Source organism: Typopeltis vanoorti, chromosome 11 (assembly GCF_054136105.1).
Source record: "Typopeltis vanoorti isolate ZY-2024b chromosome 11, IOZ_Tvanoo_1.0, whole genome shotgun sequence".
Taxonomy (NCBI): Eukaryota; Metazoa; Arthropoda; class Arachnida; order Uropygi; family Thelyphonidae; genus Typopeltis; species Typopeltis vanoorti.
The window spans coordinates 100,542,378-100,564,035 of NC_143559.1; the positions used below are offsets into that span (position 1 = coordinate 100,542,378).

The following is a 21,658-nucleotide window of genomic DNA, read 5'->3' on the forward strand; positions in this document are numbered from 1 at the left end:
GTTTGTAAGTCACAATTATATCACCCCCCATCTTTCTTCTATCTATTAACATCTGCAGCCTATAAATTCTCAGTCTTCACAACCTGCATTTTACAATCCTGATATCATCTTTAACACACTCTAATGTATCAGCATTATCACAGAAACCAGGAAACCAGATCTGCATACAACAGTTCAAGTGAGGTCATATTAAGACCTTGTAAAGAGGCAAAATGATTTCCATATCTTTATGTGTTAATATTTGTTTCAGCATTGCAAAAAAAATTATCCTCTAAGTTTGATTTGCAATATTTGCTATATGGCTTTCGAATTTAAACTTTTTATCCACCAAACTCCAAGATCTGTAACTTGATCGATTTCTTCGAGCATAATCCCATCAATATATGACATTGGATATCTCATTACACCAAAGTGTGTGACTGCATTTACTAACAATGAACTGAGAGCTGTTTCTACATACCTAAAATTCTAGTCCATTAAATCATTCTGCAAGTACTGCACGTCAGCTGAATGTCACCTTTTCAATCCTTCCCAATGATGTTAACATAAAGATTGAATAACAATGGATCAGGGACCAATCCCTGTGGTACACCACTGGTCACCTTAAATCCTGCAAACTCACATCTCCTATATACCACTTTTTAATATTTGTCGGTCAGCCATCCTCCTACCGATGCAATTCATCCTGTTTTTGATAGTTTCTTCATAATTTAACCTGTCAGTGATCAATGAACCTTAGTAATTGAATTTTTTAAGCTACTCCATTTATTGCCTTCCCCTTTTAAGTTCTCCATTTCTGCATATTTTTGCCATTGTTTTGATTTTACAAAAATTTATCTGCACTGCATAGTCCTTGCTATTTTTATGTAGATTTCATTCATATACTTGAAGTTTTCCTTATCTGTAAAAAATAATATATCATATGAATATATGATGTAAATATTGTGCATTCACAGTTATTCCCATGTTTTCAGGGATAGACTCTTTTACCAGTTCCTCTAAGGACAAAGGTTAAATAAATATGGTGAAAATAGACATCCTACATGATACCTTTCATATCAATGGGTATCTCAGAAATTTCAATTGATTCAAATTTTATTACTATAGTATTTTGTATCATGGAAGATGATATTAACTATATTTATTTTTTGTTCTAAAATTTAAAACAATTTACAAGTATTTCTGCTTATTTAGATAAATGCTTGCTTAAAGTCTATAAAGCAATAGTAAAGTTGTTTTTTTTTTATCCCACATCAATTCAAATAATTGCAAAAGACTATAGATCGCATCAATTGTAGATCTTCCTCCCCATAATGCATTTGCAATTCTTCTAAATTTTCTCACAAGTTGCTTTAATTCTGTTCTATATAATTCTAATAAATAATTTATATGTGTGACTTAATAAGGTTATTGGTCTATAATTTGCACATTCCTGAATACCCCTTTTTCCAGAATACAACAAATTCCAGTCATTAGGAATTTCTCCAGAACTTAGGATTAGTTGAATAACTGCACTAAATAATGCTTTACTGCTTTTCCAAAATTTGCTATACAACAGTGGTCAGGAATCTAATGTATTGTATGACTGAGATATGCCTGTATGCTAATTATGCATTATGATGGATAGCTACATTATGACATATATCTGCTTTTTCATTAATCAAATTTGATTTTGCTTCTCTACATTTAGATCCAATTTTATTTTTTAACTGTTTGTCATTTTCTAGTAATGGAGGAAAGTGGAAGGAAAGTTTTTTTTTTTTCTTTTGATGCGAGAGGCCTATTATTTCAGTGGTAAGAAAGGTAGTATTAGGTCTCCCTTTTTTCTGTAATGTTTGTTTTATGTCCTCGAGAACTGCATTTTTTTCCTTCTTGCCAAAATTCTTCTGTTTTCAAGAGTTAAAATTCTCATCATATAATTATATTAGGTATAGTTTCTGGGAAAATTCCCATGCTACTCCTCTTAAACACTATTATTATAATTAGGGCTATTATAACCTGTTTTTGTTTAGGAGTGTCCCTTATTTTAAATACATTGGATATTATTATTCAAAAAAGGGGTATATATATTTTAGGGCATTGTGGGTGAGTATAGAAGGCAATTTTGTACATACCTTGTTTGAATACTAGGATGTCTTCAAATTTCATGATCCTGATGAAGGTTGTTTATAACGAGGGGGGAGGGGGAGGAAGGAAGGGAAATATAAATTTGGAAACCCAGGTTTTATGTTAATAATATATATATAAATATATATATATATACACTATTGTGTTTAGGGGTGCATTGGGGGAGAGAGAGAAGGGGAAGGGTTTACTTATGGAAACTACCTCCATTTCAATTCATACCACTCATATTCTGTTAAAAAATCAGTCATCCTATCACAATTTATCAATACTTACAAATTCTCAACCAACAGTAATTATCTTAACATGGAATTAAAGTATTTAACACAGGTTTTCAAAAATTGCAACTATCTCACACATCTAATAAGTTATGCGAACAGTATGGCAAAATCCCGTCATAACAATAATACAACCAAAACAGACTTCCCTACACATATGGTTATCAAATTGCCATACATCCAAAACACATACAAAGTCTACAAATACATTTTCAAACACACGGACTATAAATTAGTATTCACCACAAACCAAAAATTAGCAACTCTCCTAAAACCCACTAAATCTCTCACACACAAAGAAATATTCGAACACCACAACATAGTCTGCAAATTTCCTTGTCAAAAAGACTGTGACGTCACCTACACTGGCTCTACAAATAGGTCTTTATGGACTAGACTACAAGAGCACTTCAGGGATTGCAATATTCCCATTCTAGATTATCTGAACACAAAAAAAACATCAGAAATTGCAGCTCATGCCCTTGAACTGAAACATATCCCCCAAATCGACAAGGCCATAATCATAGACAAACAAGACAATGAAACAATGCTAAGAATATCTGAAACTATTGTCATAAAATGCGATGAAAATTCAATCAACGTCCACTGCCTCTACCTAATTTCCAAATGTTGGACGATCCAGAACTTACAAATTAAGCCATGCCTCTGGCTATTTAGCGACAATAAATGCCCTTATTTGGCAGATTCAACTTTCAGTCTTGACATAGCCCTACACTCATTCCGAAAATGTTCCGATGATGATCAGTCGACCGAAACGGTCTACACCTCGTTAATGCTCTCCCCTGCTGCAGTTTCCCCATAAGTAAACCCTTCCCCTTCTCCCCTCCCCAATATGCACCCCTAAACACAATGGCGTATATATATTATTAACAGAAAACCTGGGTTTTCAAATTTATTTTTTCTGCGTCAACCGCCCCTCCCCACGCTCCCTTCCTCCCCTCCTCGTTATAAACAACCTTCAGCAGGATCATGAAATTGGAAGACATCCTAGTATTCAAACAAGCTATGTACAAAATTTTTCCACCTCTTTTATTCTGCTATAATTGCCTTCTATACTCACCCATAATGTCCTAAAATATATATACCCCTTTTTTGAGTAATAATAGCCAATGTATTTAAAATAAGGGACACTCATAAACAAAAACATGGTATAATAGCCGTAATTATAATAATAGTGTTTAAGAGGAGTAGCATGGGAATTTTCCCAGAAACTATACCTAATTTATATTGTGGTTTGTAACCTTAAAACCCTTTAACCGTTGGCTCTCTCTACTCAATACCCCCCCCCTTCTTCCCCCTCCGTCACACAAAATACACTTTAATAATAAGATCGTTTTAGCACACGCTCCAAACACTAGGCTATGTCATGGGCTCATGTCATACATTCAACGAATGTATAACCCTCACAAAAGTAACCTACCAGAGAATCATCCTCACATACACGGTACAAAAAATACACATAACATTCCTCAAGAATTGCCTACATCACAATGTCACACCAAACTTTGCTACAGTACACAGTAACTGCTCCATTCCCGGGAATAAAAAAATTTGCTGGCGGGCATCACACGCACTCGTAAAACAGGCCATACATGACAGGATTCAGAAAGAAAAATCAAGCTTATTCATACATGCACAATACAAAATGTAGATTGAAAACCTTAATGACCCCAAAAGAACGGGCAGTTTTCTCTGAAAGTACCCAAACACACATCAATGACTACGTGCTGTTAATTGAAGCTCGACACGCAAAAAAATAGTATGCCTTAACAGGCACCAAATACATAATACATACTGTTCCCAATCCTTCAGACACCACCACCTCACGACCCACACACGACAACTCCATCAAAAATCTGTCACACCACATTCTCACACCCGACGAAATCACCATCCTAAACAAAGGACTTAACTTCGCTATATCCCCTAAATATATACCAAAAAAAGGCATCATGATTGAAGTCCAAGCGAAACTTGAAAATGACCCAAACAGAGATACAATATTCCAAAAAATAAACAACATTATAAATAGCAAAATAATAGTGAAACCCAACATTACTCCCAACTTACAAAGAGTCCTTTTATTTTTAAGATCATGATCGCAAAAGCTGACAAAGGAGATACTGTAGTCATCATCAACAAAACCGATTACCATAACAAAATAACGGCCATCTTAAATGACCAACACACCTACCAAAAAATCCACAATGATCCTACCCCCGACCTCATAAAAGAAATCAACAGCACCCTACACACCTTAAAAAGTCAAAACAAAACAGATAAAACCACAATGAGACACACAACCACACACACTACCTGCATCCCCTATATGTTCGGGAACATCAAAACCAAAAAAGACAGTTATCCGATATGACCCATAGTCTCCTACAAGAACACCACCACAGCTCCTTTATCAAAATTTGTTGCCAAACTCATCAAACCACTACTAACAACGTCTATCTGTATGATCAAAAATACGGCGACCTATTCCTGAAAATAAATAACACTACTCCATCCCAAGATGACATCCTCACCTCACTAGATGCAGCTTCATTATACACCAACGTGGATGTCCTCAGAACATTAGATGCCATATACACATACTACTCACAGAAGACCACACCCTACACACACACAAACACAAAATTAACACCAAATGACATCATTAACTTGATCAAACTCACAATATCTGCCAACTTCTTTAAGTTCAACAACTCCTTATATGTACAAATTTTCATTCTCCCAATGGGCCAAAACATCAGTGGACAACTAGCAGAAAGAATTATTCCTGGCACATATAGAATCACTTCTACTTCACCATTCCCCCCCCCCCCCCTCGGCATCACCTTTTATGGCAGACGATATTCTATGCATTGGTAAACCCTCACACATCTCTGCCTTACAAACATCCCTCAACGATTCACCATGGAAACAGAACAGAACAAATCCATCAATTTTTTAAACCTGACATTAATCAGAGGCAATAACAAAATAGCTACGAAGATATTCCACAAACCTACACATATCAGAAACTACCTCCATTTCAATTCATAGCACTCATATTCCATTAAAAAATCAGTCATCCTATCACAATTTATCAATGCTTACAAATTTTCAACCAACAGCTTAACACGGAATTAAAGTATTTAACACAGGTTTTCAAAAATCGCAACTATCCCACACATCTAATAAGTTACGCGAACAGTACAGCAAAATCTCGTCATAACAATAATACAACCAAAACACATACAAAGTCTACAAATACATTTTCAAACACACGGACTATAAGCTAGTATTCACCATGAACCAAAAATTAGAAACTCTCCTAAATCCCACTAAATCTCTCGCACACAAAGAAATATTCGAACACCACAACATAGTCTGCAAATTTCCTTGTCAAAAAGACTGTGATGTCGCCTACACTGGCTCTACAAATAGGTCTTTATGGACTAGACTACAAGAGCACTTCAGGGATTGCAATATTCCCATTCCGGATTATCTGAACACAAAAAAAACATCGCAACATCAAAAAGAAAAATAAAACACAGAGCACAGGGAAGACAGAAATTGCAGCTCACGCCCTTGAACTGAAACATATCCCCCAAATCGACAAGGCCATAATCATAGACAAACAAGACAATGAAACAATGCTTAGAATATCTGAAACTATTGCCATAAAATGCGATGAAAATTCAATCAACGTCCACTGCCCCTACCTAATTTCCGAATGTTGGACGATCCAGAACTTACAAATTAAGCCACACCTCCGGCCATTTAGCAACAACAAATGCCCTTATTTGGCAGATTCAACTTTCAGTCTTGACATAGCCCTACACTCATTCTGAAAATGTTCCGATGATGGTCAGTCGACCGAAACGGTCCACACCTCGTTAATGCTCTCCCCTGCCGCAGTTTCCCCATAAGTAAACCCTTCCCCTTCTCCCCCCCCTCAATATGCACCCCTAAACACAATAGCGTATGTATATATATTTTTTTTTTAAACACAAAACTGGGTTTCCAAATTTATTTTTCCTGCATCCATCCCCCCCCCCCCCTTGTTATAAACAATCTTCAGCAGGATCATGAAATTGGAAGACATCCTAGTATTCAAACAAGCTATGTACAAAATTTTTCCACCTCTTTTATTCTGCTATAATTGCCTTCTATACTCACCCATAATGCCCTAAAATATATATACCCCTTTTTTGAGTAATAATAGCCAATGTATTTAAAATAAGAGATACTCCTAAACAAAAATAGGCTATAATAGCCGTAATTATAATAATATAATTATATTTTTTCTGAAAATCATTTTATGTATTAAAATCTTTAATACATAAATAATACATAATTTAGTGGCTATGCACTTTGCAACCATATGCCCGGGAAAGGAGTGTCCTGGGTTCGATTCTTGTCAACGACATGAGGAGCTTAAGGATCTTTCTCAGTCACAGCCAAGTAAGCCGGTCTTGGACATGGACAGCAGGATTTTTCTCCCCAGTTTATCTGGGGATTTTCCTTCCACAGGCAGGCAAACCAGCCCTGTGAACACACGCAGCTACAGCCATAGAATATATGGAGGCATAGGGCTAGTCACCTTATCCTCGTGATGGGTATGACTTAGAAGAGCTTAATATAGCTCTTCTTAAGACAGCCAGTAAGCCTAACACGTAGAAGGAAGAAGATCAGCTATAATAAGCATTCATTATAAACACCTTTTTCCTGACTACTGTGAACTCTTGTTATAAAAGACTTTTATTATACCTGACTTACTTTATTGTACATTTAAAAATTACCAGAAAGGTGGGGGGGGGGATTAAAAATAGGAAGTGAATTTAATGGACAGAAATGCTCAAATACAGAGGTATAAAAGTTTTACAGAGGCTGCACTGCATACTTCAGAAAGCCTGGTCAGAGAGTCAAATTCCAGATGATTGGAGGAGAGCTCTCATAGTATCCATCTATAAAAAGGAAAATAAAATTGAATGTGAGAATTACAGAGATATTTCCATACTAAGTGTTCCTGGTAAGATTTATGCAAGTGTACTTGAGAAATGCTAAGAGAAATTATGAGAGGGAGGCTTCGTGAAGAACAAGCTGGATTCAGGCCCAATAGAGGTTGTCAGGATCAGAATTTCACTCTTTATGAACAAATAGTTGAGAAATTATGGAAATATAACAAGAATTTATATTTAAGTTTTGTTGATCTGGAAAAGGCATATGACCAGATGCCAAGAGGAAAGTTCTTCAAAGTGTTACTGTTATATGATGTAAATGGGACATTTTATCAAGTAATACATAGTCTCTACTTACTTATTCATTATCTATATGGATCACATTATAAAGGAAAGTGGTATGAAATCTGATATCAAAATTGATGCTGTTAATATTAGCTCAGTACTTTATGCAGGCTAAATTGAATAACTGTTGTAATAAATTTGGTATGAAAATCAGCAATAAAAAGACAAAGACAATGAAAATAGGCAGAAACATTGAAAACATCAACTGTATCCTGAATGGTGAACCTACAAAACCAAGAAAACATTTCAGCTGTTTAGGCTGAAATCTTTTTAGTGAAGATGGTAAATTAAATATGGAAATAGACAACAGAATTAGTAAAGCTCTGTTGTGGTAGGTGAGCTGAATAAATTTGTATGGAATAAGAAAGAAACTAGTCAAAACACTAAATTAGCTGTATACAAAATGGTGTTCAAACGAATTTTAACTTATGGATCTGAGAGCTAGGTTAAAAATAAAACACTTGCTCAAAGACTGAAGACCTTTGATATGAGGGTTCTGAGAATGATTAATGGCAGTATCACATTAAAAATGAGGATATTAGGAAAGAGTTAGCTATTGTTAGTATTCAGGAATGCATTAGTAGAGCTAATCTTAGGTGGTATGGTCACTTAAACAGAATGGGAGAGGAAAGATCAGCAAAAACAAGTGTTCTTTGCCAGGATGGCAGGAAAAAGACCAAGAGATGGATTGATACAGTAAAAAGCACCCTAAGAGATAGAAATATAAGATCTGATAATATTGGAATCTTGACAGATAGATTAATTTGGAAGAAAATTTTTGAATGGAAGTTAGTAATGGTGTAATTTTTTCATGTAGTACTATCATAATTATTCTATAGGACTCCCCCCCCCTGTGGGTACATATCAGGAATTTGATGATGATGAGTAAATTTAACAGCGAGAGTTGGAGATTTGGCTAGAAATGCAATTAATCAAGGTAACTTTCATGATCCATAAAGCAGGTATCAAAAAATTATTTGCAAATAAACAAATCAGTAAATAGCAATGCCACAAAAGATTGTACTGAATATTAAGATTTTCTAAGAATTTCATTAATATATAATGACTACAAATATATTTTACTTAAATTATTATTTTTCTTGTTCAGAGAAAATCATCATCATCAGATAGAGAACATCAAAGAATATGTACTACCTTATTGAAGAGGCAGTTAAAATCCACATGGACAGTGTCACCATTGCTGGAGTCAAACAGAATGTTTTCACCATGTCTATCTCCCAATCCTAAAATATAACCTACCACACTTATCACTGCTGTAGTACGAGCATAAGCAAGTCTAGCCATGTACCTAAAGAGAAAAATAAAACAAATTCCAAGGAGTTTTATTCTGCATGGGACAAGAAAACCCGAGTTGTCTCAAAAATGCACTTATAAATTTACTAAATGAATACAGATATCAAAGTTACATAATTGGAAGAAAAATTGCAAAAAAAAGTTTTTTGTGGCATGCAGAAGTAAAGTTGTTCAAAAGACATTCTGAGAATCATAGCTGTTGACTAAAATGATGAATCAACTAACTCAATAAAGCATTACGCATATGCCCAAGGTAGAGCCTTTGAAATCTATGACGGCAGTTCATGGCTAGCTTGATACATTGATTGCTGAGGACTGTGCATGTGTATATATGCACAGCCTATATAGGCTTTTATATATATAGTCCTCGGCAATCAATGCATCAATCTAGCCATGAACTGCAGTTATTGAAGTCAAGTATACAACAGAAATACAGAGAAAATATTATGCCCAGTATTCCTACAATTAAGCTGTTATAGGATATACTAGTAAATGACAAAATGCTTACAAATTTCTTATAACTTTTAGAAAAACATAAGGAGCATTTATGATAAAGATTGAACAATGGGAATCCCACATAACGAGAATATTATTTATACAAACGATAAATGCATGCCACAAAAAACTTCCTTGCAATTTTTCTTCTGGTGCTGTTTTGGGTAAATGTCTAGATGGAATATACTGAATTCCAGTATATTCTCTCTAGACAATCAGAAATTGAATATAGAAAAAAGTTGTATGCACAAGACTGGTAACCACAACAAACAGCCACACAGTAATGTTACATATACAAAACATTTTAAAGAATTTTCATTAATTATTTGATATTCAATCTCTTAGTGTTCACATAAATATTATTATTTTGCATGGGAATCTCCATAGAACAGAGTCCAAAGCCTGACTGCAATCTATCCAACATGATAATGATATTTACTATATCTCTCTTCTTCTTCTTGAGTACATTTTCACCAACAAATCATTCACAATCCATTCCATTCATTCATCACTCACCAAGCAAATAATGTAGTCTCTGAGACCTCACTCATTGCTTATTCAGTTTTCAGGGATGACTTCTTATTCTGTCCATCTAGACAAGGGCTAATCAATTTACTCTGTATTAATTCTATAAAACCATTTTAAAACTTAAATATTTCTATCATATTCCTATTTTTGACTTATCAACCAATCCCGAATTTTGGAGATAATTTATGGCTTTATTAAAACTTAAAAATGAAAAAAAAATGAAGGTCATGAAAGTGGATAAGGGCTATGCAACTGTAGTCTAGTCTGCAACCACTTAGATTTCACTCATTTTTAAGAATGTAATTTGAGTAGCAACCCTTCTAAGAAGACCGATCCGCCTATGACCTGTTAAACTACTATCAGAAAACCATTCACCTACTTCTGATAAATGTCACTTCCTGGTCACTGAAAGACACAAACAAATTAAAACCTTATAATTCCAGATCCCTCCCCCCCCCCTTTCCCTCAATATATAGGCTGCCTAAAACTGAAAGAAAATGTGCCATTATGCCCAATTATGAATGGCACAGATTTGCCTGCCTACAAACCAGTCAAACACTTAGTCAAAGTGTTCTCTCATAATAATACCCCTTCATGTATAAAGAACTCTGCTCACTTTAAGTGCAGCACAGAAAATCTCATCCTCCACAACACTGACTTAATGGTCAGCTTTGATGTTGCCTCTTTATTCCCCAACACGAAAAGGGAGATATTGAATATGACACCTCTGACCTAATTTGCAAGCTGAATTTCCTCCCAATATGTTCAATCATAAACTCATACTATTCAACAAGACAAATTCTACAAACAAATAAAGGATCTAGAAATGTTCTCTGCTCTTCCTATCCCCTATTCTACAAATATAAAGGATCTAGAAATGCTCTCTGCTCTTCCTATCCCCTACCAATCTAAGCAGGCCTTTGTGGAGAAGTTGGAAGAGCATGCCTTAAACCAGTGGTGGGATTCAGCTGATTCGGCAGAACCGATACCTAATTTTTTGTTGAGTTCAGCAAACCGGTTGTTAAAATGGCACTTGTAATCAGGGCTCTCTTTAAGGTGGGTGCCTTGACAGCTGCCCAATGTGGAAATCACAAATTTACATTCCTTACTCTTTTTTAATGTTCATCTGCGCAACAGCGTATTCTAAGCACCCGTAGTAATGTTCATTTCATCCATAGGTGAAAAAAATTAGACGGAACTATGCTTGTAATATTTATTTATTCATTTAATAAAACTCGTTATACCTTTGATGAAATACTAAATTTTTATTCCCTTGCGTTTGTTACTTGTAAACAAACACATAACAAAGAGAAAAAGTGCCAAACAAGGAGGGGTGACATGCTGTCATTTGTTTCAGCTTTGTGTTACGCCCCAAATTCCCACAAGATATTATGAGTGCGATGGTGTTCCCTGATCGGTAAACTTTCCCGTGACAAACAGGTTTGTCATACACGTTATTCTATCGTATTTAATCTGCATAGCCTTTATTAATTCAGCAAGAAATTTTTGTTTAGTATCAATAAAATGAAGAAATGTATGTTCTGACTGAATGTTTATCAATACTATAAGCACAGTGCTTTGTTTATATGATGAAAATGCAACAAAGTTTGACAGATTTTTTCAATAAGAAACCAAAATCGGTGTTGTATCAGAACTGGAATTGGATGGTACAAAACAGTCACAAGCACAACCACTCCAATTTGAAAAAAGCAGCACGTCAATTATTGAAATAAAAAATGATAACAACTCCAAAATTGAAAATAATCTTCCTGAATGCTGGACAGTGCAACAATATAAAAATTTTGAAGAAAAATATGATGGACTGGTAATTTCTAACAAAAAGTTAGGTTGCGAGTATTGTGCAAAATATGACTTTATAAAAGAGAAAAGTGTTCGTGTGTCAAAAGAATGGAAATGTTTTCAGATTGAGACATCAGGGAAAAATAAATAAATGCAACAAACTTCTCTAAAGAAAAAATGAAAGAGCATTTGTCATCAAAAGTTCATAACATTTGTAAAGAGAACTTAAAACAATGTGAGCAGGATTCAATAACAAAAGTAATAGATATCTTCTTCTCTTCCGTCTAAGATGGGTTGAGTCTTCTCTTGAGCAGGATCTTCCAGTCTTCTCTATTCCTTGCTGTTTGAAAAAGTTCCTTATATGTTCTGCATCCCGAGATGTTCTTTATTAATTTCAGCCAGGTAATTCTTGGTCTTCCGGGTCTTCTTTTTTCAGTTGGAAAAGTATTAATTAGAACGTTAGGAAGTCTGTCTGCGTCCATGCGTACAGTGTGTCCAAACCATCTCAGTTGTTGTTTTCTAATTTTTTCTATTATTGTCTTTTTATACAATAGTTCTTGTCTGACTGTGATGCTTGTTTTCTTTTCTATCCAACTTGTTCTATTTATTTGTCTTAAGCATTTCATTTCAAATGCCAGCAGTTTTTTCTCCTCTCTTTTTTTAACTGTCCAAGCTTCTGCTCCATAGATGACTGTCGGTATAATTATTGCTTCATATAATTTGATTTTGGCTTGCTTAGATATCTTGTTTGTTTTCCAGATTTTCTGTAATTTTCCCATGGTGGTCCATCCTATCGCTATTCTGTGTTTGATTGTTTTGAGCTCATCTATTGTTTCTGTTAGTTTTGATCCAAGGTATATGAAGTTATCTACTTGTTCTCCATTTAGGGTGGCTGAGATGGTAGTTCTGTTCCTCCCTATTTTCATCACTTTTGTCTTTTGTATATTTATTGTCATGTCATATGTTTTACAGGTTTCGTTTAGCTTGTTGATCAACTTTTGTAGTTCATTTGGGGTTCTTGCAAGAAGGACGAGATCATCTGCATATTTGATATTATTTATGTTTAAACCATTGACATTGATTCCAGGCTCATTGTCTATTGCCTTCTTTACAACTTCTTCTAGATATATGTTGAATAGGCATGAGGATAATAGGCATCCTTGCATTACTCCTTTTTGGATCTCTATGGGTTCTGTTGTGAGTGTGTCCTTTTTAATTATTGCATTTGTCTTAGAGTAATATTTTATCAGAGACTGTATTATATATTTGTCTATTGCTTTTTCTAGTAGAATTTTAAGAAGGATTTCTCTGTTGATGTTATTGAAAGCTTGTTTAAAGTCAACAAAACAACAATATAGTTCTTTATGGTCTTCCCAGCTGAGCTCTGCTAGTTGGTGCAATTGCAATGTGAAAATTTGGTCTACTGTTGAATAGTTTCCTCGAAAACCAGCTTGTTCTATACCTATCATTTCTTCATAGGTGTTTTTTAATCTATTTTGTATAATTCTTATGAATATTTTATAGTTGTGAGGGAGTAAATTGATTGGTCTGTAATTTCTGCAGTCTCTTTTGTCTCCTTTCTTGTATATTGGGATGATCTTTCCAGTTCTCCAGTCATCTGGGATCTCTCCTGTTTGTAGTATTTTATTGAATAAGGTTATTAAATATTCTATTGATATGCTGCCTCCATATGACCACAGTACAGTAGGGATAGTATCAATGCCTGGTGCTTTATTGTTTTTCATCTGTTTTATTGCATATCTAACTTCTTCTTGTAAAAATTTTGGGTGATCATTATTTTCTTCTATTGTTGGCATTGTAGTTTTGTTTCCTTGGTGGAAGATAGTCCTAAAATGGTTTGACCAGATTTTTCTTATATATTCAATATTCCTAGTTTCAGTCATCTTGTTGTTTATCATTGTTACTGCTTTTGTTGAAAATTCCTTTGTAATTTCTCTTACAGTATCATGGAAGACTTTTAGGTTGTTTTGTTGGTATGCTTCTTGGCATTTCTTAGCTTTTTCTTCTAACCATTTTTCTTTGGCTTTTTTGCATAGGTTATCAACTTTATTTTTTAGTGCTCTGTATTTTTGTCTATTCTCTTCATTGTTTCATTGGTTTACAAGTATCTTGGCCTCTCTTTTCTCTTCTATGGTAGCTATGATTTCTTGGGTTATCCATTGTTTATTTTGGGTTTGGAACCTAGAGTGTCTTTTGCAATTGATAACACTGTTTCTTTTCTTTCTTCCCAGTATTTTCCGCTGTTCTGGAAGATGGAGGGTTTTAATTTCAAGCACATCTGTTCTAAAAATCGACTTCTGTTTGAGCTATCTTTTAGTTTTGATAGGTTGATGTTTTCTTTTTTCTGATATTATTTTTCCTGTTGAATTTTATCTTCACTTTGGCAGTTAATATTTCGTCATCAGTGTCAAAATCAAAACTTCTTAATGTTCGTACATTATTTACTGATCTTTTCCATTGTTTGTTTATGATGATATAATCTATGCAGTTCTTTATATTACCATCTGGGGATGTCCATGTATATTTATTATTAGGGCGTTGATAGAACAATGTTGATGAGAACAATGTGTTTGTAATCATTAGATCGTTTGCTTTACAGAAGTGGAGTAATTGTTCTCCTCTGTCGTTAAGCTCTCCATATCCAAATTTTCCGATCACATCTTTTTTGTCTGCTGTGAACTGTCCTATTTTAGCATTAAAATCTCCCATCACTATCATGAGTTCTCTATTTTTGGGATTATTTATTTCCTGTTGTAGTTCTTCATAGAAATTTTCTATTTCTTCCTCTGAATGGTTACTGTCTGGTGCATATATTTGGATTATTTTAATTGTTTGACCTTTTTCTTTTGCTTGAAGTTTGGCTGTTATTATTCTAGGAGACACTGGGTTTATTTCAATTACTGAATGTGTAAGTTTCTTTTCAATTAATAATGCAACTCCTTCACTGTGTATGTTATCTTTTCTTCCTGAGAAGTACAGTCTTCCTTCTGGTAAATCCATGAATCCATCTCTGCACCAATGTGTCTCTGATAAACCTAAAATACTCCATTTCAGTCTTTTTAAATTTTCCTGGACTAGTTGCAATTTTCCAGGTCGGTATAGTGATCTTATGTTGAGGGTGGCTACATGTTTCACATCTGACCACATTGCTGATTTCTCACCTACTCTATGTGGTCTTCGAGTAGGCGCGTCGGTTGTCCCGTATACAGTAGCACTATCTTGGTTTGTAGACTTTCTCCTGCTCATGAAAGTTATTGGCATAATAATGTAGCCAGCTTGCCATGCCTCTGCTACATCCTTTGGTCCACAGCACTTTATTCTTTAATCAGAGCAACCCATTTGGGTTTCCCCCATCCGCCACCCAGGGGACATGCCTGGTCTTGTAGAGTATTTAATACAGTTTACAGCCTGGCAAAAAGATGTAAACCGTTTTCAGACATAGAAGATGAGATAGAGGTGCAAATTAAAAATGGATTATATATGAGAATAGGATTACATTCTTGTAAAACTGTTGTGAAAGTAGTTGATTTCATTGCAAAGGAAATTAAAAAAGAAATATTTAATAAAATTATTGAAAATAATCTGAAAGAATGTTTGATTATTGACAAAGCTTCATCGATATCCTGCAAACCAGTTATTATACTTTTCTTAAAAGTTGAGGATTCAGTTACATCACCAACAATTTTCGTTGAACTAGTTGAATTGGAAAAACAAGATGCAGAGACAATATGTTCTTCAGTTATGGAAAGTTTAAATAATGTTGGGCTTACTAAGAACTACCTAGAAAAAAATTTAATAGGATTTTGCTCTGATGGTGCCAGCGTTATGCTTGGGAGAAAATCTGGAGTGAGCACTAGGATTGCAAAAGAGTTTCCAAACATAATAATATGGCACTGTTTAAACCATCGCCTCCATCTTGTTTTAGATGATTTTCGATAAAGGAAATAGAGCAAGTAAATCATTTTAAAATATTTATTGATAAGATATATACTATTTTTCATCAATCCAATAAGAACCAAACTGAACTTTCAAATATATCTGAACAACTTGGAATTGAAATTATAAAGATTGGTAAAGTTTTGGGACCAAGATGGGCTGCCTGCAGTTTAAGGTCAACCTAGGGTTGACCTTAAACTACAGTGCTTATCCAGCACTACATCACTATTTTTATTCAAATAAAAAGTACTTAGGTATCACTGCCCGTCTTGAAAATATAAATTTTATAACTCATTTGTCATTGATGATTGATATTTTAAAAGAAATTTCTCTTCTTTCAAATGCACTGCAAGCAAGAAATATAGACATAATGAAGGCTGAAAAACTTGTGATAAGATCTATTAAAGCATTTCAAATGCTTGGAAAGGAAAAGGGTCCATACAAAAAAAAAGTTGATGAATTAATTACTTCAGAAACCTTCAAAAATATAAAATTTGTAGAAAATCATTGATTTTTCGATCTTCCTCGGGAAAGACTTTTAGAAAACATCGTAACGAATTTGAAAAAAAAAGACTAATGGATTGTGAATATTTAAAAGCAATTTGTAGCCAATTTCAAGATAGGAATAAATTACAATTTCTCAATTTTTTGCAGCCAGATTACTGGAATATTGAAGAAGTACTAGTTTCATTTAAAGCAGCTGAAGAACAATTGCTCGTATTTAATGACATTTTTAATTACCAAATTGATATTAATGATTATCGAGATTTCGTGGAAAACATTTTAAAAAATAGCGCTTTGATGGTTGTATATCGTGCCTCCTTTCCAATGTTATATGAGTGTGTTTTCCTTACTTTTTTTTTTATTTTAAAGTATTTTTTCCAAGCTTTAATGATGAAGAGAGAAGCAGTAAAATTTGCTAAAGAGTAGAAAAGGCAATAGAGCCATACTGTCGGTTGTATGAAAAAAAGAAACAAAATGCCCGCCAAACTATGTTAGCTCAATTGTTTGTTAAGAAGTAGAATAATAAAATTTATATTCTGAATATGTTTTACTGTCTTTCAGCTTCATGGTTTTCCTTTAACTAGGCCCTGAGACATACAAAAAAAGAAATCTGACGAACGAATTATACTGTTTCCCATAGGTTTCAGAGAAGAGAATCGCCTAACTGTTTCTAATATATCAAACACAATGACTATTAGTCTAATCAGTCTACAAGGAATGGGATCCTGCTCCTACAGTGAACATGCAGAGACAAACAAGTTGTTGTTCCTCTGTATCGAGCCTTGATCTGGACTTCTGTGCCCAGTTATGGGCACCAGGGTTTCTTCATGATGGGGAGGAAGTGGAGAGGGTCCAGAGACGAGTGACCAAGATGATAGCAGGACTGTGGAATGAACCTTATGAGAATAGGTTGAGGATTTGAGGGTTGCAGAAATTGGATGATAGGCGAAGGAGGGGTGATATGATTGTGACATTCAAATTACTGAAGGGTTTTTATAAGATTGATCCAGAAGATATTTTTGAAAATATGACTGGTGGTGGGAGGACTAGGGGCCATGCATGGAAGCTGGGCAAGGGCGTGGTTCACAAGGGTGTTAGAGCTAGGTTTTTTACTTGGAGAGTGGTGAATGAGTGGAATAAGCTTCCAGAGTCTGTTGTGGGTGCTACGACCATGAATGAGTTCAAGGCAAGATATGATAGATACTGTGTGAATGTTGAATAGTTGTTCTTGACCTGATGTTAGGGCCTCCCTCGATGAGTCTGTCGACTCCTTGGAGTTTCCCGGAACAATAATAATAATAATAGGTTATTATGTAATATATATATATATTCGATTAATGAGCCTGTTTTAAAGAACGCATTACGCGAACTAATCAAGGGATTGCAGTATAACTCTTTCTTATAACATAATCTAGTTTTGTGTACCTCTTTTATTGTTCTTATTTAAGTATTAATTGTATGAAGAAAGTTTGTTTTTCACTTGGTTAGACTATAATAAATTTAGTTTAATCCTTTATCAAAGTGTGAGCAAACAAAGTTTGCACCTGAAAATATCTTCAGGACTGGGGTAAGGTGGTACAACACCGGGCAACTCATTGCAAAGGTGGAGCAAGCTCATAACACTTCTATCTCAGTATCTCCCATAATCCAAAACACATCTTACGGATATATATAATGTTATGCATTAATGGGAGGGCCACTACCCAGACTAGTTTTGACCTTTATTGAGGTCTCTTCAGTGGGAGCGAGGCCCGAGTGGAGATACCAGGCAGAAGCATTAGCAAGGTCATCTCTACCTATAGGAGTTGCCAAAACGGTGTGCCACCTTTTTATTCAATTACTCTGGATTTAGAGACAGATGTTGAAAGTTTATTTTTCACTTGGCTAGACTATAATAAATTTAGTTTAATCCTTTATCCAAGTGTGAGTAAACAAAGTTTGCACCTGAAAGGAGATAGGAGAGATAGAAAGGAGATTGGTGTGTTGTGAGCTTGCTCCACCTTTGCAACGAGTTTCCGGGTGTTGTACCACCTTACCCCAGTCCAGAAGATACTTTTAGGTGCAACTTTGTTTGCTCACACTTGGATAAGGATTAAACTAAATTTATTATAGTCTAACCAAGTGAAAAATAAACTTTCAACATCTTTCTCTAAATCCAGAGTAATTTAATAAAAAAGGTGGCACACCATTTGGCAACTCCTATAGGTAGAGATGACCTTGCTAATGCTTTTGCCTGGTATCTCCACTCGGGCCTGGCTCCCACTGAAGAGACCTCAATAAAGGTCGAAACTAGTCTGGGTAGTGGCCCTCCCCTTAATGCATAACATTATACATATCTGCAAAGAGATGTGTTTTGGATTATGGGAGATACTGAGATAGGAGTGTTGTGAGCTTGCTCCACCTTTGCAACGAGTTACCCAGTGTTGTACCACCTTACCCCAGTCCTGAAGATACTATCTGATGCAAACTTTGTTTGCTCACACTTGGATAAAGGATTAAACTAAATTTATTATAACTGTATGAAATAATAAACTACCTTTCGGTATATCATTTTTTTTATACTTAAAATGTTCATTAAGGGAGCGAACTGGTTGTTAAATTATTTGAATCCCACCACTGCCTTAAACTCTGTCCCACTCAGACCTGACACTTGGCTATATGATGCAGATGACATGTTCACCACTTGGTCATATGGCCTACATACTTCATATACTTTCTTTCTCATTTGAACAGCCAGCATCTATCTAATTCACTTTAGAAATAAAAAGCCAACAACAGTCTACTCTTCCTTCTTCACTCATATTCTATGTCGACTATGGGTGACACTATAAAGGTGACAGTCCCAACCTAGTTACTCTAGGTGTTTCTAAATACCTGGAGTGACTATGTTAGAAGTGTTGGAGAACACAGAATTTGTCCATTTTCTAATATTATCTATCCAGGTGATTCTGTTTTTTATTTTTATCAGAAGTCAAGCCCTCTGGTGCTATTTTGGGTAAACCATCAGATCTTACCATGTGGCTCAACTACCAGAGCTGTGTTCTGACAATGGAGCACATTTTCCTTCTAACCTCATCATTTGTTATGCTGCCATGTATGGTATTTTCAAAAGTTTTCTGTAGCACTTCATCTCGAAAGCCAATAGCCTTTTCTCACCTCCAAAGAGTAAGACAGAGTTAACAAGGATGTTGATGAGGTAAAATATTATAGTTAGCTGTATTTATTATCCTTCCAAAGGGCTGTAACTCTGAAGGATGACAGTTACTTCAGCAATGCATATTTTAATATCATGTTTAGATTGGCCATCTCTGTGTTGTACACATCAAGTGAATCTTTCTACTTCTTCCAACTGTTCATCATTAACCAAAATTTTCATATGCTTTTGCCTAAAGATATCATGTTTGGTTTGTGAATGCTGATCTTTAATCCATAATCACAAAGCGCCTTAGCAACGCTGTCTGTTAATTCCTGTAACGGATTTTCATTTTATCCTTCCTAGATATCCTGATTACAGACAGATCCTTGAACTTTCACTGTTCAAAGAACCCCCCCCCCCAAAAAAAAAAAATATATATATAAGTAAACACATCCACCAACCATCCTTCTTTCTATCTCAAAGACCAGCTACCTCTGGATCTGACTAGGGCTTACCAAGTAGCCTGTAGTTGCAATCTTTCTTACAACAGGTTACTTTCTTATTTCTTACTAAACAGGCAGGAAAGTAAACATCAGGATATCATGCCTTGCATACCTGCCACAGGATCCACTTGAAAAACATAACCTTATTTCACTAAAGCAAACACAAATATAAGAGATTATTTCTTGAATCTGTCTCTGCTCTCACAAGCTATCTTAACCTTGGCAAATATTGATGCATTAAACTGCTTCTCATGTGGGAATTTCTCATCCTCAGATAACCAACCCCCAGTGGCCATGAATATTCAAATCTAGTCAAATAGGTGGCACACACACACATACACTATTTAACACTACGGGTCTTGCTTTGTTTCTCTCTTTCAGTTTCACTTGTTCACCTGCATGCATTACATGAGTTGTCCCCTAAGAAATGAAATTATGAAAATTAATTAAATAAATTAAATTAAATTAAAATAATAAAGCAGTTGTCGATGTTCAATATTATCCCTTAACTACAATGGTTTGGCATATTAGAGTAGTACTTCTACTAGTTTACTTCCAAGTACAATTATGTGATGTGAACTTGTTTGGAAACTAAGCGAAGTTTTCTATTCCAAAACAACCAGAAAGAGATTTGACTTTCTTTTTCTGGATTTTAAAATCTAAACATATTTTACTAACAACATATAGTATTCAGTAAAGCTAAATTTAAATACTAATTTGCATTTCTTTATATTGCCAACAGTAAAACAAAAATTACTTACCAAGCTGTAGGATCTGTAAATGTTTTTAAAAACCATTCACTAAATACAGGAGGATAGCGAGGTAGAAATTTTGTCTTAAAAATATTCAGTTTCTGCCTTAGAAAGGGGAGATTAAAAGAAAAAAGAGCTTTCAGATTAATCTTGTATAAAAAATAATTCGAATTTTTTACAGAAACAATAATAAATCTAAAAAATAATTCAATCTTCTTGCCTTTGAAAATAAAGATTCAGTTAACTTTAAAAAAAAAATACTGATTTCTGAAATTAAAATAATAAAGCAGTGGTCAATGTTCCATATTATTAAGCTAATAAATAATTTATTAACTATAAATGAACTTATAACTGATTTATGGCTTAACACTATATGTAACGATTTCAACTTAGAGATAACTTTGCTTGAATTTTCAGTCTGGTTGTTTTGATTACACCTAAACAACTAAGTACAATAGACAAGAGTAATCACTTCTGTAAACTGCATGAATTTTTCTGCTGGTATGCATATTATGCAGGATGAAGCACCTGAGATTCTAGGAGAAAAAGTCCTTTTGCTATTTATGCAGAAAGAAAAGAATCCTAAATTTAACTGCACACACTTGGCCTATGCATCTAGTTCAGTTTCAGACTCCACTAGTCTGGAACTATGTCGCCACTCAATGACAAAGAAACTCCTCCCCCACAAGTACTGTTATGTGGCAGTTTTCACCAAATTTTGTGAAAGGCAGAGATAGAAATCATTTCTATTACTATTAGGATTTCTTACAATTTCATTTATTTTATAGAGAAACAAAACAACTGAAATTTAATTATCATTTTTGAATAATCATCTTTTTTTGAACCATTTTAGTAATCCATCACTACTTCTAACTATAAATTCACATGTAAGCCACAGTAATTAACTTTTTAGTAATATGTAAATATTTCATCTTAAGTATCATAA

At 34.6% G+C, this 21,658-nt stretch overlaps 1 protein-coding gene across 1 annotated transcript in view; it reads right to left on the reverse strand.

Moving 5' to 3' along the window:
• Nucleotides 1-21,658, reverse strand: part of LOC150101877 (serine/threonine-protein kinase ATR-like) — an 860,597-nt gene that overhangs the window by 44,977 nt on the left and 793,962 nt on the right. Inside the window, exons 56-57 of the mRNA XM_090399924.1 lie at nt 20,722-20,817; nt 8,879-9,032 (exon numbers count right to left, since the gene is read on the reverse strand). Coding sequence (XP_090256050.1) covers nt 8,879-9,032; nt 20,722-20,817 — 250 coding nt within the window. The remainder of the gene's footprint in view (nt 1-8,878; nt 9,033-20,721; nt 20,818-21,658) is intronic.